This window comes from Rosa chinensis, chromosome 4 (assembly GCF_002994745.2).
Source record: "Rosa chinensis cultivar Old Blush chromosome 4, RchiOBHm-V2, whole genome shotgun sequence".
NCBI lineage: Eukaryota > Viridiplantae > Streptophyta > Magnoliopsida > Rosales > Rosaceae > Rosa > Rosa chinensis.
The window spans coordinates 7,055,829-7,073,500 of NC_037091.1; the positions used below are offsets into that span (position 1 = coordinate 7,055,829).

General features: G+C 38.0%; 2 protein-coding genes and 3 long non-coding RNA genes across 7 annotated transcripts; all 5 read left to right on the plus strand.

Moving 5' to 3' along the window:
• The first annotated feature begins 8,054 nt into the window (after nt 1–8,054).
• Nucleotides 8,055–8,750, plus strand: LOC112198703. Its single transcript, XM_024339829.1, has 2 exons — nt 8,055–8,245; nt 8,615–8,750. Exons 1-2 carry the CDS (start codon nt 8,055–8,057, stop codon nt 8,748–8,750), a joined length of 327 nt encoding a protein of 108 aa, XP_024195597.1.
• A 2,122-nt stretch (nt 8,751–10,872) lies between these two features.
• On the plus strand, nt 10,873–11,817 carry LOC112195829 (probable prefoldin subunit 5). The gene is made up of 2 exons (XM_024336043.2): nt 10,873–11,235; nt 11,681–11,817. The coding sequence occupies exons 1-2, from the start codon at nt 10,873–10,875 to the stop codon at nt 11,765–11,767; spliced, it is 450 nt and encodes a 149-aa protein (XP_024191811.2). The 3' UTR covers nt 11,768–11,817.
• A 388-nt stretch (nt 11,818–12,205) lies between these two features.
• On the plus strand, nt 12,206–13,362 carry LOC112200316. Of its 3 annotated transcripts, none has more exons than XR_002936269.2 (5): nt 12,206–12,435; nt 12,528–12,628; nt 12,712–12,792; nt 12,861–13,059; nt 13,189–13,336. It is a non-coding gene; the product is annotated as an uncharacterized LOC112200316 (long non-coding RNA). The 3 variants fall into 3 exon arrangements; XR_002936268.2 differs by lacking the exon at nt 13,189–13,336 and adding an exon at nt 13,348–13,362 and having other exon boundaries at nt 12,208–12,435; XR_002936267.2 differs by having other exon boundaries at nt 12,208–12,435; nt 13,174–13,338.
• A 588-nt stretch (nt 13,363–13,950) lies between these two features.
• Nucleotides 13,951–14,948, plus strand: LOC112200286. Its single transcript, XR_002936240.2, has 4 exons — nt 13,951–13,998; nt 14,309–14,392; nt 14,660–14,735; nt 14,935–14,948. It is a non-coding gene; the product is annotated as an uncharacterized LOC112200286 (long non-coding RNA).
• A 10-nt stretch (nt 14,949–14,958) lies between these two features.
• Nucleotides 14,959–16,522, plus strand: LOC112200287. Its single transcript, XR_005810081.1, has 3 exons — nt 14,959–15,041; nt 15,963–16,056; nt 16,171–16,522. It is a non-coding gene; the product is annotated as an uncharacterized LOC112200287 (long non-coding RNA).
• Nucleotides 16,523–17,672: the final 1,150 nt, after the last annotated feature.

A 17,672-nucleotide genomic window follows, 5' to 3' on the forward strand; every position in this document is an offset into this window, starting at 1 on the left:
GGACATAACCACAATCCAAAATGTTCTCATGAGAAGGATTTTGAGTATCAATGATCAATGGATCAAGTTGTGCCAAACTCACTCTCTTCTTAGGGGGAGAATCCATCGAACCTATGGGTCTCCTACTCTCTCTAGCGGAACCCATGGCCTATGACGCCATGATGCCACCTTTGTGGCGTCACCATACCACCATCCATGGTAGTGGTGCAGTACCCATCTTCTCTGGGTGACACCATGTCCTCTTGTGGGGATATCAATCCTTGCAGGCATGTTTGTAGCAGGTATATGTGATCTCATCACTTTTAGGGGATCAAGATGAGACATGGTGGGGACAGACCACGACAATTCTTGTCGTTCCTGTTGAACATTGACGTTCTAATCTCCCCCTAACGACGGGAAGACTGTCTCATCAAAGTGACAATTCGCAAATCCAGCGAAATAAAGATCGCCTGTCAAGGGTTCTACATAGCGGACTTATAGTTGGAGACTCATGTCCAATAAATATATATATGCATTCGTTGCAATGACTCATGTTGATGCGCTGTGGCGGCGCAATTGGCACATGAACTGCACACTCAAATATGCATAAATACGAGATATTAGACTCGAACCCAGTCACTAGCTGTAACACAAATAAAAGTTGAGTGGCTACTATGAGTCGTAGACGAATTAGCATAGCTGCATGCGATATTGCATAACCCAAGTGGAAAATATTGGTGAGCATTACCAAAGTCCGGGCTTTCATCGTAATCTTTTCATGGTGGCTTTTCCGCCAGACCAATTGGGTGTGTACATGGGAATATGATACTTGATATCAATACCCAATGATAGGCAATAGTCATCGAAAATGTTCTATGTAAACTCTCTAGCATTATCAAGTCAAATTGATTGGATGGGATGATATGGGTAGTGAGCCCGTAGCCATATGTTATGTGCTATGAGTGTAGTATAAGTAGCATTATGAGTGGATAATGGCACAACACGGGACCAGCATGTTTGCGTATCAACCAACACCATAAAACATCTATACTGTCCGCAAGTTGGTTGATCAAATCCACAGAATTCCCTTAGGTTCTTTGTGAGAATGGAATTATTTCCTTAATCTCCTTTGCATAGGATGGTCTCAATCCTAAATAACAGGCTTTATAGAACGAAACATGGGCCTTATAATCAACCAATAAAGGTTTTGGTTAAGCCACAATGTCACAATAGACTTGAGAAGTAGAGAGATGAGTTTATGGCGTCAATGCCATGTATTTGCCACAGGGGGTAGGCGGCGCTGGCCATGTATGGCCGGTCTTTGCACAATCATGGGGCCATGAGGCGCATGTGCAGCTCCTCGAACCAATTCTTGGTTCTTACTTTTTTTCGTTCTGAAAATGGATGTCCGTGTAAAGTCTTTAATACACGGATCATCATGTCAAAGCCTATATGTGTCAGAATCCCATAAGTTGTCTCTCATGACATGGTTGGATTCAATAACTCAAATAGTGGTTGCATACAACCCACTAGAGCGACACATAAGTTTCTCTAATACTCGTTTATGTCCGTAGTTATTAGAGGTGATGCAAAGGAACTCTGTCCATTCTCATAATGTGTTTCCACATGAAAACCATTGGCTCTTATATAATAAAGTTCGAATTAAAGTATGTCCAAGACATTAAGTAAAAAAATTGACACTTTTTTAATAGCCAATGATTACATCAAAGTTTCCAAAATCTAATCCAAAATAAAATCAAAGTAAGACACATTGTAGTCACTCTATCCGTTTAGTAACTCCAATCAAATATGACCAGGAAAGTAGAGAGAGATGTTGGTGGAGCAAGGCTCTCTTAAGTACCAATAATCTCAATGACTTTCCTAGACATCACATTTTATTGGGTCCGCCACATAAGAAAGAGTTAATACAATTGTCATTTATTGACTAAGGCAAATTGCCATTACAAAAGTTCTTGGAAAAATAAAAGGACTAATCTAATCAAAGTTTGCTGCATCCTTGTGCACTTCATCTTCAGCTTTGAAGTCCTCTATGGTGAGATTGACATCTCCACCATCTTCTTCTTCTTCTGCAAGGTACACTTCTTGCTCTCTCAGGTCCCTATATGCCCTGTATCTTGCAGCTAGTTCCTCGCTTGCCTTGCATTGCTTGAACCAATGCTCAATCGATCCACATCGATGACACTTATCATTATGGTTGCCTCCCTTTAATTGAGGTGCACGTTGTGCACGTTGCGGGTGTTCCCTAGGAGGGTTGGTGCCACCACCACGACCCATGGCGCCACCATTACGACTAGAGATACCACGACCCCCTCTCCCACGTGTGGCATTACCACCATGTGTATCCACACCAAACTTGCAGTTTCCTTCCTGGTTAGGGTGGTTATATGGGCCCATACGTCCCTCATGTCCCCCATTCTTAGGGTACCGCTCCTTGCGCCCTCCTTTGGGTGCATTATAATTCGCCTCATGAACGCTCTTAGTTCCAATGGGCCATGAATTATAATTCCTCATGAGTATGTTATCATGTTTCTCAGTTACAGATATAATATCGATAAGCTGATGAAACCTCGTGATCAGTCTAGCATTGACTTCAGTACGGTATTGCTTTGATACCACAATGGCTGAAACGGGGAAAGTGGAGAGAGTTTTCTCAATTAGCGCTTGCTCTGTGACAGGCTGTCCACAAAACCTCAACATGGACTGTATGCGAAGAGCTTCTGAATTATATTCAGCAACAGACTTGAAATCAGCAAAGCGCAGGTTGTTCCATTGAACCTTCAAGTCAGGGAGGAGGGAATCTTGGACATTGCCAAAGCGCTCTTCTAGCGCTACCCATAGCTCTCTTGCATTCTTGATCGACATATACTCCAATCTGAGTGCCTTGTCCATATGGCATCGCATCAAGATAACTGCTTGAGCATGCTTTGTAGGTGTTCGCACAAACACAAGATCCGGGTTAGGTGCCTGGATTATGGGTAATATTCCCTTTGAAGTGAGATGGTTCTCAACATCGGTTACCCAACTGTGGTAATCCGAGCCTATTGAGTCAAGCATGGGAAAGTCGAGTCTAGGTTCATTCGACATCCTGAAAATAAGAAGAGAAGATATATTAGTTTCGGAGTTAAACTTCCACGAAAACTAAAACAATACGATTTCCGAGCTATGCTACCAAGAAATCAATTTCCAAGAGACTCTTTTGGATTAGACCAAACAATGATGTTTTAATATGGTTACAATTTGATGCTTACGGACGCTCTTAGTCCAAGTATTGTGAACGCTCTTAGTTCACACGAACACTCTTAGTTCGTTTAATTATGAACACTCTTAGTTCATACGAACACTCCTAGTTCGTTAAGCGTGAATCCCCACAATTCCGCTTTGTTAAATATCAAAATCATTTGGCAACATATATTCAAATATTTGCAAGAAATAAAAGGAATTTAAATACAAGAAAGTAGCAACCTTAATTATAAAAACTTACGTGATTGTTCTTGGTTTAAAGACACGCGCGTGTTGATGCAGGCGTGTAGCTAAATTAGGATTGCTGGAATCTGGTCGGAAATTGGCAGTTGGTGGGCTGCCCTTCTCCCTTCCCTTTTTTTTTTCTTTTTTTTTTCTTACCTTGGCCCAGCCCTTCTCCCTTCCTTTTTTTTGGGTCTTTTCCCATATACCCAAAAAGCTCCTATATTTTTCCCAACTGTCCAAAACTTTTGTATTAATCTATTGCTGATAGAAAAAGACTAATAGGGATGGTTTTTTTCGGAAAAAATGCCTTCTGTATCCGATGTTGACCAGTGGTTCTAGCAATATTGTTTGACCAAAAAAAAACTTCGCCCTATACGACAAAAACAAAAACAAGACTAGCCTTCAACATGCCCAAGTTTTTCGCCTAACAGCTACTTTAACAGGCAGAATCACTGCTTATTGTCCTGATTTTTGGTTCTAAAACTGATTTTTTCCAGGTGAAAAATATTATTAGAACTTTAGATTTCTATAGGATGCATGCATTTGGATAGTGAAATGACAACTATAATTAAGGAAATGTAATGACAACTATAATTAAGGAAATGTAATGACAACTATAATAGTTGAAGAAGTGGGTGAGCAACCACCTGAATTCATTTATTCAAATATACATACATGCTAAACATTCAGAGCCTCATTCTAAGGTAAACAGCAAAAGGCTGTTTAGCTATCCATAAGAATGAGAACAGATACTTACTTGTAATGAAAGCACACTACTTCACACTTAGACAGGAAGGGAAGCACACTGCTATACTATTTGAGAGAAGACTCTTCTGCTCTATTTTCTGATCTAGAACTTATATGGAAATTATTCCTCCCCTTACAACTGAAACTAAAGCTCCTTATATAGAGAGCAGAACTCAAACTATAATTCAAAACATCAAAATGTACAGAACAACTCCGTGACCTTTCAGCTTTTCTGAGTGCTCCTGATAATGGAGGTCGGATGGGAAAAGTAGAAAAGTAGTTGGTGAAATGTCTTTTTCTTGACTTTTGGCAAAAGCAAAAGTAGCTTTTAGAAAAGTCTAAAGGTCTACAGTTGCAATTTTGGTGCTGATTCTTGACCTGTAGCTTCACATGTTCTCGTCGGTTTCAAAATTGTGGCCAAGGACAAAGGAGTTGTTGTCTGCCTGGGCCATACGAGCAGTTGTTGCATTGTCTTCGACATCTGTATCAACATACATTTTATAGTGGTTGTCTGTTTCAAGTCTTTCTACCCACTGTAAGCATGCTAGTGTCGAATCTATCTCTTTTTTGGTAAGAGATAGGAACATGTCACTGCTGACTATGTCAGGATGATCGTATGCAGTGATAATAGTTTTTTCTCCTGCTGCCAGGAAGGTATTGTTGATATCTTCAGAGATGATCTTCATGATATATTCTAAAGTCATGGCTTTCATCTATGGAATGCTTGAGTTTGGTTGGCCATTGCAACCAACACAGGCAGGCTGCAGATATTTCCTTTGAATAATTCTCACATAATGATATGGAGAAATATACTCAACCTCACTGTTTGCCTTCTGGATCCATTTTGGAGGAGTGGATCTGGACTTCAGACGAAGCATATAGTCATTTTTTCTAATGTTTTTGACTGTGTTGACAATGATAGGTGACAATCCTTTAAGCTCATCATTTGTTTTAGTCCACAGATTATGGACAAAAGCATTTTCAATAAGCCAAAGCTTGTGTTCTTGAGGATATTCACTCTGAACATTGACTAAGTATCTTCCAACATATGGTCTTGCAATGATAAAGAGAGTTGGAGGGACTCAGTCTTCAGAATTATGACTTCCTATCAGACTATGAAATTCATGCTAGTCTGATTCATTAAGTGCCATGATAGGGACCCTAACACTTTCTGGGCTTTCCAGGAAGTGAATTTTTTCTTTTCTTACAACACTCTGCTGTGTATGAAGTTCTTCAAACTGTGGTCTGGCATTCTCATAAAGTTCTTCAGCTAGTGCAAAGAGTGCCGGGAAAATTAGACCACTGCTTCTTTCTTGAAAAGTAAATAGGAGATTATCCAGAATTGCTTTCTGGTGGTAAGCTAGTCTCCTGCCAATTCTGAACACAGGAGCATCAAAGGTTCTTAATTCATAATTAAAAACATTTATAACTCCAGTTGGAGTTGGTCTGCTTTTTGGCAAAGCAGCAGCCGTCAACGATCTTGATGAGCCTTTACCGTCTGCCGTTTGAGACGAGCTAGCCAATCATTTACCCTAAGATTGATCAGTTGTGGTTAGTCCTTTTGGACTTAGCAGAAACCTTTTGAGGATTTTTTCTCTGGTTTCTTTGGGATCCACTTCAGGCTCATGTTCTTTCCCAGTTCTTCTGCTTCTGGGATTACGACCTTCGTCATCATCTCTTTGGCTAAACATTGCCATTTCTCTGGTCAATGCGTCTGGAAGATAATTCTTGTTTCCTGCAATTAATTCAACATTATAATTATATTGGTTAAGAAATAATTGTCAGTTTGCTAATCTTCCTCTATCGGCAGCTTTATCAAGTTTGAAATTTTTGAAATTCTTTACTCTGGCACAAGCGGTGCGAACAATAAAGGCTTTTCCAAGAAAAGCTGGAGAATTTAAAATTATTTTCTTGACAGCCAAAATTTCTTTTTCCCCTGTGGGATAATTCAGTTCTGCAGGGATGAACTTGCCGCTACAAAATTTGCAGATTTTTTCAATGTTAGTTCCAGGCGTTTTTGCCAGAACTGCACCGGACCAATAATTATCACTCGCATCTGTTTGGAGGATAATTTCATCATTCTCTTCTGGTTGTTGAAGAGGAGGGAGGTTTTTGCAGAGATTTTTTATCTGCTTCACGATTTTTTCATCATCTTCTGTGAAGTTCCATTTTCTTTTGGAACTTATCTTTGGAGATAACATTGCTGTTAACCCTGATATTTTGGGAATGAAATCTATCCCATAATTTATGACACTAAGGATTGTAGGCTCTCAGCATCAGGAATTCTATCTGGGAATTTCCAGATCTTCTCAAGGATATGAGGTTGGAGTTTTATTACTCCATTCTTGATGTTTATTCCTAGGAAATCAACTTCATCGAGGATAAAGAAGATTTTCTTTTCACCTAGGATAATTCCATGCTGAACTATCAGCTTTACAACCTCATGGAGGTGTTTCATGTGTTCTTCTCTGTTTTTGGAGAAGACCAGGATGTCATCTATGTAGACGATGCAGAACTCAGCAATGTGCTTGAAGATGTTGTCCATCTTTCTTTGAAAGATTGAGGGAGCTTGCTTGAGACCAACAGGCATTACCAGCCATTCGTAATGACCTTGTGGTGTTCCAAATGCAGTGAGAGGAACACTCTTGCACTACACCAAAAATGTTAACACACAACACTTTTTGCACAATGAAAAAAAAAATGTGTTGTGTGATGAAGAAAAGTTATTCACACAACATGTTTACTAAACTAACGTTGTATAAGGAGGTTAAAATTCTGAAATTTTTTTAGAAGGTCATTTCACAACGGTTATAAGAATAATCCGTTGTGTGAATCATAAAAAAAATAGCGGCAGATTTCCCTCCTAGATCGACTCAAATTTGGCTCCAAATTGATACTCTAAAGTACAACAGAATAGTTATATCTGTTGTATGAGTGTAGCTTGCAAAATATCATACAACTGTTTTTTTACTTTCTGTTGTCTGATAAAGGGAGATATATTGGGAAAGTTTGGATGTGTGTAGATTTGCCTCAAAATGGCACTATTCCCTCCAACATTTCCCTGCATTCTCTCCCCCAAAATTTGATTCCCTCTCAGCAGGCAATAAGAGGCGGCAAAACTGAAAATTTTTAAGTGGCATTCAGACAACAGATATGTGGAAAACCATGGTCTGATGCCTGCATGATGAAATTAATGGCTTATGTGGCCATGTGTCCTAGCGCTAGACAACTACACAATAGCATCGATCTATTCAGACCAAACTATTAGAACACTTCAGAAAAAATCCATTCAGTCGACCAAACTAATGCCCACAGCTAAACCCGACACGACATTCACTCTACAAAACCACACAGCTGACCCCAACTCACCTCGACTCTCTCTCTGACTCCCTCGTTGTCCGACTCTCACTCTGACTCACTCCACAGCTGCCTCGACTCACTCCACAATCCTAAACCCTGAATCCATCGCCTCCGAAGCGAAGCCTTCGAAGCCCTAAATGGGAGATTTCCCTTCGAAGCCCTAAAGGAGATTTCTCTGTGAATCCGTGGATTCACATCGGAGCAGCCTTAGACTTGGATTCACACAGGAGACCTAAACAATTTCGTCATCTCGAACTTGGTTTCACGCCTTTGATTCGATTTGTCTCGAACTTGGTAAGTTCTCGTCGTCTCCTTTACTGTTTTGATTCAATTTTGATTTGGATTTGCCAGCTTTCGCTCTTCGTTACTGTTTCAATTCACTGAGATGCAAAATTTAGGGTTCTGATATTCATAAGCAGATCTTAAAATTGTGCACTCTAGTCACCAGAGTTTAACAGAGACTCGAATCTCCATCTCCGACCATGGATTCTGAGCCTTTCGAGAGAGAAAAGAACGTGACTTTTCTGGGGATGATGTACCAGCTTCTCCCACACCAATCCGAAAAAGCTTCATCATCTTCTTCTTCTTCTTCCTTGGAAGGTCCTCGTTCTACTGAGGGCCTCTCTGCCGCTTTGTCCGATCAGTCTCGTATTATAGTCGCCAGACCTGTTAGGTACAGACCCATCTAGCTCTACCCTTTTAAAGTTTATAAATTTCTGATTGTATGTGTGAATTGGGTTACTTTGGTGTGAAACTCGTGAAATATTTGATCAATTTATGCAGTAGGTCCATAATGCCTTGTCTTTAACTAACAATTATGCTACCAAAGTTTGGTTCTTTAATCGCTTTTTCGCAAATTGATTATGGGTTTTGCTATTGAGCTTCCCAAACTTGTTTTGGCTTGTGTTTAAGTAGAGTTGTTCACGTATTGGTGAGGCTTGAATTAGTATATGAACTTGTGTTATGGTTAAGTGAACTTCAATAGTTGGATTGAATTTCTGCAATTGGACTGAATTGGTAAATTTTTTATGTTTGCTTGCAGAGGAGTGGTGTCCCTGTGGACATGCTCAAAGTTCTGTGCAATTGCCTTTGTTGCTGGGATCATTGTTGCCTATACCCTGAAGCGACGCGTTAAACGCTGGGCTAACAAGCTTCTCAAGAGGATCAAAGACGATTGATTGCACCTAGATTGAGTTAAGTTATCGCGGCGATGTCTCTATCATGTAATCTCCCTCATCCATTTCTCCTCTCTTATTTTCCCTTTTCCTGAATTACTACCCTAAATCTCGAATTAGGGTTTTTCATTTTGTAGATTTCAATTTTTTTTCTTTAGTTTGGGTACTGCTAATTTTGTTTTCTTTTTACAGTATTGCCGCCTAGTTTAGTCGGATTTGGGTCATATCTGGTAATACATCCTTTTCATATGGGTTGATTAATTGGATTTTGATTCATTTGTAAATTTGCAATTTTTAGAATTGAAGTGCATATAAAGAGCAAAAACAGAATGATTGGCCTTGGATTTTGATTCACCTCAAGCCTTCTTTCTTCTGGATTTGCAGTATTCGTGGGGCTGGAATGGACCCTAGTCCATCGAACAGTGTCGAGAGGTAATTTGCTCTAATCTATGATATACTAGAGTTGGAATTGGATGACTGCTCATGTGAATGAATGCAATACCGTAGGCAATAGTAACTTCTTCTTTTTTCAATGACACCCCAGGTGTAGGAGGAATTGCCTATTAGAGCAAGCATTCTTTTCTGAAGTAAAACTAGAGAGAAGGATGAGGCTGGGAGGTAAGTATATATAAAGCATGAACCATGGCTTTTTCATATGATTTTTCTCATTGAAAAAAGAGTAAAAAAAAAAAAAAACTGAGCTGATGTTTAATAGAGATATTGCAGGACATAATGGAACTCACCCTTTTGCTTTACCTATTTACATTTAGGTCTATGTTTTAGCAAGGATTGATTGTAGGCACTAGGCAGAGCAGTGAATGTTGGGCATATTTGTTCGTTTGTTCCAACGCCTTTGACAATACAAGGATACTGGAGAGAAAATAAGCCTTCTGAATGGTACGCTGACAAGGCCTTTATTCTAAGTGGTTTCTCTGTAGCTTCAATTTGTTACCTCCATTTGTTTGACCATATTTTCTTCTCCTTGGCTTTACCAAATCATGAATGCTTTTGACACTTTGAGTATGTCTATGTAAACATAGAGTCATAAATTGTAAAACCAATTTGATGGTGTAAATACCTATTATCTAAACAGTTGTGAGGATTCCACGTTATTACACACTTACTATTGTATCCTGTAGTAGTGTACCGCATCTTAGCTTCTAAAATGCAATAATTTGTAAATTCTAACTAATGGTATGTTTTGATAAGCCAATTCAAAGCAAAAGGTAAAACACTTAATTAGTGGTTTAACATATTAGCTAAGAAGTAAAGTTTGTTTAACATCTTTTAGTTTCCTTAGATAGAATAGATAGTACTGAACCTGAAAGATATCAAGTCTGTATCTTGCTGAATGCTAAAAGTCGAAATCATCAAAATAAGCCACATGCCAGTACTTAATCACCTAAGCCATGGAATTTGTTTTCTAATCTTGCAATTAGGTACTCTTTGCCCCTACTTTTGTCACAAAATTTTGTCTTTTATTGCTAGATTCTGTGTGTTACATTATTGCTTTGAAATTGATTTGATGGATTTACTCCTTAGTCATTACAGTATTGATGTTGTCTTTTATGTGCATTTTTCTTATTCATTTTGCAGAATTTGTAACTTGTATTCAACCCTTTTAATACGGTTTCATTGGTTCTGATCCTTTTGTCCCTGCTGATTCATCTAGAATGGCACAAAAGACTCAATCAGCAAGCTAGTGTCAGACTTAAACAGTGCAAAATTGGAACCTGATGTTGGTGAGCTTATTTGTTTGAACTTTAATATAAGCCTGATTCAATTTTCAGTAGATTTACTAGACTGCACTAGTAATTTTGTCACTGGCCATCTGGATCGGAATATAACTAAAATTGAATCCGAAAAATAAGTTTGGTAAAATGTACAAGTTTGATAAAATTGTAACCAAGTAAGACGCTTTTAATTTATAATATGTGTTCCAGAAATATTAATATGGTTTTGAATTTAACATAACTTTCCTGGGGATTTACATTTGTTGATTTCTTCTACATTCATACATGATATTCCAGCCATCTGCATTCATCTACCTTTTCATTTGGGCTTTTACTAAAATCTATTCTTGTTTGTGCTAGTATCTTATGTGCATGTTGAAGATCGACTGAAGATGGCGATGGGCGTGAGAGAAGAGATGGAGAAGCTGAGCGTGGAGCAGTTGAAGGCAGTGAAAGAGCAAACTGATCTGGAGGTCAATCTTCTCCAGGACTCTCTCAACAACATCCGCACAGCCACCACCCGCCTCGAGCTCGCCTCCTCCGCCCTCCACGACCTCTCCCTCCGACCCACCGGCAAAAAGATGCTCGTCCCTCTTACCGCCTCCCTTTACGTCTCCGGAACTCTCCAGGACCCCGACCAGGTCCTCGTCGATGTCGGCACCGGCTACTTCATCGAGAAGAACATGCCTCAAGCCAAAGACTACTGCGACCACAAGATCAATCTCCTCAAGTCCAATTTCGAACAACTCGTTGAGGTCAAAGTTCTCCACTTTGTGAATCTATTTCAATATTTCTTACATTTGCTAGGTTTGGTGATTAGTCTTCCTTCTTTCTTGCTCATATACGAGACCTGAAATTGAAAACCTCCTTATGCATAATATGTTTCTTGTTTGCTACTCGTAATGCCAATTTCATATCTCAGCTACTTTGCTATTACCTTCAAAAATTCATTGTTTTGCTGCTCTGTGGCAGCCGCAATTGAGTAGTGTTTCTGTGACCATTGATCCAGAGTTTAGGAGATTGCTGATTGCTGTAATGTTTTCTTTGTATGTTTTAATCAAAGGGGGGACAAAAATGCTCCTCTTGACTCTAATGCATACTTAAACTGCTTTAAAGTAGGGCTACTCTTTCTTTGCTTATAAGTTCTTCCTTTTTTGTTGTTGTTTTCTTCTAATTACGAAATTGTAAATTGATATGCAGGTTGCTTCTAAGAAGAAAAGCATATCTGATGAAGCTGGGTTAGTTTTGCAAGCAAAACTGAAGCAGATGGCTCCTACAGCACAGTAGGAGACAAGGACTTTTAATATGTGTGCTGTGGTATTCAAGTTAAGATCATGGTGAAGTACTGGTGACTTAGGAGTAGATTATGCTTGTTTTGATATAGAATTCAAACATCATGCTAGAGTTGTGGTTTGCACACTTGAACTGGTGTGGTTTTGTTCCCTTACAAATGGGCACTACTAGAATTTTGGCCTTAGACATCATGACAATTACATCGGTGAGGAATTCACACGATGTAAAAAAATGTCATTAACATCGATTTCTCAAATACCGATTTCTATGTATATTACTGACATCGATATTTACTGTTGACTGATGTCAAAGGTTTGATTTAAATTTTTGCGAAAACGCGGAGCGGCTTAAGTTAAAAATTTTTGAGAGAAAACGCGGGGATGAAAAGTTGTTTCCCACACTTAGACAAATTTGGACTAAAATTGACTTGCCCAGTTGCCCTAACTATTCGACAGCCTCTATTCTTCCTCTTCGTTCTACACCAACTCCTCGCTCTATTCCTCCTCTTCATCCTCTTGGTTCTTCGAATCCAAGCAGAACTCGACGCCTCGTCCTCCATCTTTTTCGAGTCAGGCCAGCTCTTGTACGTGCTCGAAGACAGTGAACAGCATCGGTTCCTCAAGGCCGCCGTTTCGGAGAAACTTTGAGCTTTTGAGTCATAGGTAATTCACTAATCTGTGGAATACAAGTCTTTGAAGGATTTGTGAGTTCTGAATCACAGATCTGAGCTTTTGTTTCTTATTTTGCTTCCAAGGAATTGTGTTTCATCTACCAAGTTATTCTTCATTCAGCTGGGCAAAGTTCGAAGCTTCCATGACCGTGTAACTGGAGCTTTCTAGGCATTCTTTATCTCTGGTTCGCTCTTTCTCAATTCTTGTCATTGTTTGTCACTGATGTGGGAAATTTTGGGGATTTTGTTGAGTTTTATAAATTTGAAGCTTTACTTTTCGGAGATTATAATCAGAGGCAATAGATCTTTTTCTAGTCTTGGAAGACGGATATTCGATGTTTATATTCAGGTAGCCACTCATACTGTTTATGCACTCTATAGGCTACAACGATCTCTGATTGTTTTCATTTGTTACAGGAGAAGTTAGTGTTGAACGATTTCGACATTGAAAAGGATGCCCAAGGGGTTGATAAGCCAGTCATCTGGGAATTTAAAGCAGTTGAGGTTAAGAAGAAAACTTTAGAGATCCGATTTCATTGGTCTGGGAAAGGGACAACAGCTTCCCCAAACAGAGGAGTATATGGTCCCCTTATTTCAGCTCTCTCTATAGAATCAGGTATTTTCCGCATTTAAAACATTACTCTCTGTCTCTTTCTCTCTCTCTCTTTTTTTTTTTGACTTGTTTGAAACATACAAGTAAGTGAAGCAACTAAAACTTAAATTGTGATAGATCGTAAAATACTAGAAACAGAATTGTGGAAGAAGATGGGAGCTTTTGATATGTGGATTTGGAATTCCTTTGTTTGTTTCTGCTCATTATCTCCTCTAATTTCAGGTACCCAAAACAATTTCTTTAGGAATTCACTCACTCATTGATCTGAAATTGTTTTTCTCTGATTTGGAGTCTCTATAAAACGTCTGCAACTTTTCCTTTGAAACTTGATTTCAAAGTCTGCAAGTTTAGTCCTCCTCGGTTTCTATCTCTCCATGCGCTAAATGAAGTCACTCCAAGTAACTCTTTGGTTTCTACAAAAAACAAACCCGCATCAACGCGGTAACGTATGCTGTTTAATTTTCAGTTTGAATTCAGAACTAAATTCTGAATTCGAAGGCTACACAGTTTGAAAGAGATCTCTGTTTCTGATAGAAGTATGATTTCACCTTCTAGATCGTGTTTTCCAGATGGATCTAAAAATATCTGGTTTTGTCTTCTTTATAAGATTCTAGATTTATTCGAGTTTTCTGGCAATTTACACTTCTACCACGTATTCTAATGCTATAAAATCTGCAATTGACTTATTAGGTTGTTCGGGAAGTGTCTGCAAAGACCCAACACAGTTTCTCCACTGTTTTAAATATGCAATCATTATCAGTCCCCACAAAAGATCGGTTAGGATCATCACTCATTATCATTCGCTTTTTCTTCTTTAACTGGTTGATTGGTTTAGTTCTGTCTGCATACATGATTGACACTTGCTTTATCACTGCAGTGTTCGACTAGAAGAATAAGAGGACTGATAGATTTGGGTTTGGTTTGGAGAGTAAACGATTGCAGGTTTGGAAATCCTATTTTCCTGCTGTGTTCTTCTTCTCTTAGTTTTGTTTGTGCTGAGGTTAGAGATATAGGCATTTGATTTAGTCTCTGCTGATTGATATCCTCTTTTCAAAATTTCTACTTTGCTTTTGATTACTTTGAACAACCCTATATCTTCTATTGTGGTCATGGTTGATTATTGTTGGCATTTCAGTTTTCAATTGGGCATGCCTTCTCAGAGTTATTTTGGGCCTTTGGTTCCTTAGCATTGTGTGAGTTACCCGAACCATTGAATATATAAGAAGGATCTCCACCACTGTTTCAATTCCAGAAACCTCCAGCCTCCATCAAGGTCAACATCTGCTTTTAGCCGATAACAAGCTTAGACATGAAAGTCAACATCATGAAAGGCTTGGTGAGATTTCACTTTCATACATATTGATTTTGTTCACTTGATTATCACATCATTCAGCTTAGTAACTGCTAGATTACTTGATTTCAGTTTGAGTTAACGATCATGATTCTGTTTATTAGGCTATTGAGTTTTTTATTCAATTCAATTGAATTCAAATCAGTAAACGTCTTCTTATCTTTCCATTTCTTAGTCGAAACAAATTCAATTAAATTGTTTCCTGGTTGAATTATGTACTCTATGATAACCTTTATTTTTATTTTTGAACAGCTCCGAAAGGACCGAAACTCAAGTTTTGGGAGAAATCTGAAAAAAGAAGGTTGTACTCATAGCTGAAACAGAGCAGGTTTGATCCTTAATAGAACTATCTTTTTTGACTTTCAGATGCAAATGTGTTCCAGGTGAAGGGAGGGGAGCAGAAGGTTATGTCGTACATTTTCAATGAAATTTCCTTCAAACCACCCTTACCAATAAACAATTTGTCTTAAGTCTTAACTTTATGATATTAATAGTCTATTTACAATGCATATTTTGCACATTTGCAGACCCCGTATCATGAAAGTATGTGAAAGACCCTTAATAGTATGCTTATATAATTTCACGTTGCCCTGCATTACATAAAGAGGGGCAAAACTCCGAGGCTCTTATTCGGGTAAGCTTTAGTTGTCTGTGTGTACAAAATTGTTGACAAATGCAGTTCATTGATACATTGAATATCATGTGGTTTCTTTTTGTTGTAATGCATTGCTTTTAAATGACCACCCGCAATATCTCAAGCTTCAAATTATTTGTTCGGGCTGATTCCAGAATTTTGGATACATTGCCTTTGGCCATTCCTCTACAAAAGTATCCAATACCTAGGAATATGTCCCGTGATCGACATACAATAACTGTTTTAAATCAATGACTACATCACATGATCATGATTCATGAGGATATGTCGATATATATTGGCCTGTATCTTCTTTCGGACAGTTTGCATATGCATGTTTTTAAATTTTAACACTAGCACGTAACTACAAAACATATTATAGTTGGTGCCAACTTATTAAAATGGTACCAACTTACTAAACAGAATCTTGGATTTCTGATAGTATTTTCATACAAATTGATGTATTTTAGTCTTTCCTCTATGGATACAAGTGCAAGTTTTAGATGCTTGATCTTTAGAATGCTTTTATTTTTTAATCTTTGACATAACTACTCATTTTTTAGAAATTTTTATTTAGATTTTTGGGATGTTAATAGCTATAGCTACTCACTATGAATATAATTGCTACTGTAAGCATCCACGTTAACGTTAGCGGCAAAAACTTTCTGTTCTATGTTGCATCAGCATCTCACAGAAGCATTCAGAATTTTGTACCACTTATATTAGGTTTGCATTAGTAATTACTATATTGATTAAAAGGGATTTTAATTTTGTAGTGATTCACTTAAGTTGCGTATATGTGTTTAAACTACCCATAAATCTTTATCTGGTGATACCTGTAAATTACTCTAACATGGTGGTTATGTTTTGATAAACTATCTCATTTTTTATCTTTTAATGATAATTATTGTATGTTTCCAGATTAAAAGCGTAGCTCAGTACCTTTATTTGAGAAAGAACCCATCCATGTTCAGAGATGAGAGTTCTCCGCCAGTCTACTGGTGATAACCATTTGGTATGCCTTACTTTCTCCAGTGTGTTGGCCAGTTGTTTTCATGTGCTCTTTGTGCTTGCAGTGTTAAAAGTTAGAACTGCGCCAAGCTTAAGTATTACAGTCTACTGAATGCAGATTCTGCACTTGGGAATAAATTTTCTGATAGCTGATGATATGCTTGGAATACTTGCTGTCAAGCTAAAGAAAGGATCGGCTTTGGCTTTGGTATATGCATTATGATGGAAACTTTGGTTTAATTATAGTGGGCAGATTATGACTTATGTTATTGAATATATTCATAGTGGGCAGTGAAGACTCGGAAAGTATACACCCAAGATGAACTTGACGAGGTCCGCATTGAAGTAGCTGACTATTTGCAGACTTTGCTATAGATGCTGACTCTACCAAAGTGATTTTGAGTAAGGCTAGCTAGATTTTGTAGAATCATTTTGAAGTAGAACGTTGTATAGTTGCAGGTGAACTAAACTGCATATAGTTATTGCAATGGTCTATTTTGGGCTAGCCTTGATGTAGGTTGGGGTGTTTTTACCTATTTTTGAAACTATTAACAATTCTGCTGTTCGACAGAAATTAATGCAATGCCCCATATTCAATTAATTCAGAATGTCTTGTTGTTGAATGTGGATTACAATCATTTTAGCAGCTATAATTAATTTCTTGGACATCATCTCATATAAAAGATATGATGTATACACACATGTTTCAAATCAGTGTTAAACTACAAAACGATGTCCATAAAGAGATAATACATCAGTTTCGAAACTAAAATCGATGTCTCATTTTTCATGGATAACGACGTATTGAGTAAGAAGCGATGTTTAAAAAACTAATCGACGTCGATGTAAACTACAGGGAACAATGTCTGGAATCAATGCGGACATCGATTCACAATTTCGGAAACGATGTCTGGAATCAATGCGGACATCGATTCACAATTTGGGAAACGATGTCCGGAATCAATGTGGACATCGATTCACTATTTAGGAAACGATGTCCGGAATCAATGTAGACATCGATTCACAATTTGGGAAACGATGTCTAATAGTAAAATGGACATCGCTCCATAAAAGGAAACGATGTTTATTATAATAATGCACATCGTTTATTATATACTAAGGAATGTAGATTGAATCTTAAATAGTAGGATATATGGAAAATATGTGTGAACCTCACAAACGGCAGGCAAAATGAAAATAATCTGATGTCTGATACCATAATAAACATCGTTTCTAATATGAGTAACGATGTTAAAATGAATATTTATGCTATTGGACCTATACTTCATTAAACATTAAATGCCAAAATATGAAGGTTTAACAATATCTAAACACACTAATATATTATCATAATAACTGTTTTACATCGGTTCCATAAGCTTATTCGATGTATATTGTTGATCTGGACATCGGTTTTTGACCGATGTCTTTTTGTTCGTGATCTTTAACATCACCCACTAAGACATCGGATGGTTTTTTTTTTAACATCGGTTTTTGGCCGATGTAAAAGGCCAAAATTCTAGTAGTGGGGATTAATTCTCTTATGATCTTTAAAGACTCGTGTTGTGGTGTATCATTGCAGAACTACTTACAATTTACAATTTGCTTTTTCCAGCTTCA

Bases quoted from the DNA above. Each gene is read 5' to 3' on its own strand.
- LOC112198703 (XM_024339829.1), top strand. From the start codon at position 8,055: ATGGATTCTGAGCCTTTCGAGAGAGAAAAGAACGTGACTTTTCTGGGG. The intron at 8,246-8,614 runs GTACAGACCCAT...GTTTGCTTGCAG, and splicing joins ATAGTCGCCAGACCTGTTAG to AGGAGTGGTGTCCCTGTGGA.
- LOC112195829 (XM_024336043.2), top strand. From the start codon at position 10,873: ATGGCGATGGGCGTGAGAGAAGAGATGGAGAAGCTGAGCGTGGAGCAG. The intron at 11,236-11,680 runs GTCAAAGTTCTC...ATTGATATGCAG, and splicing joins ATTTCGAACAACTCGTTGAG to GTTGCTTCTAAGAAGAAAAG.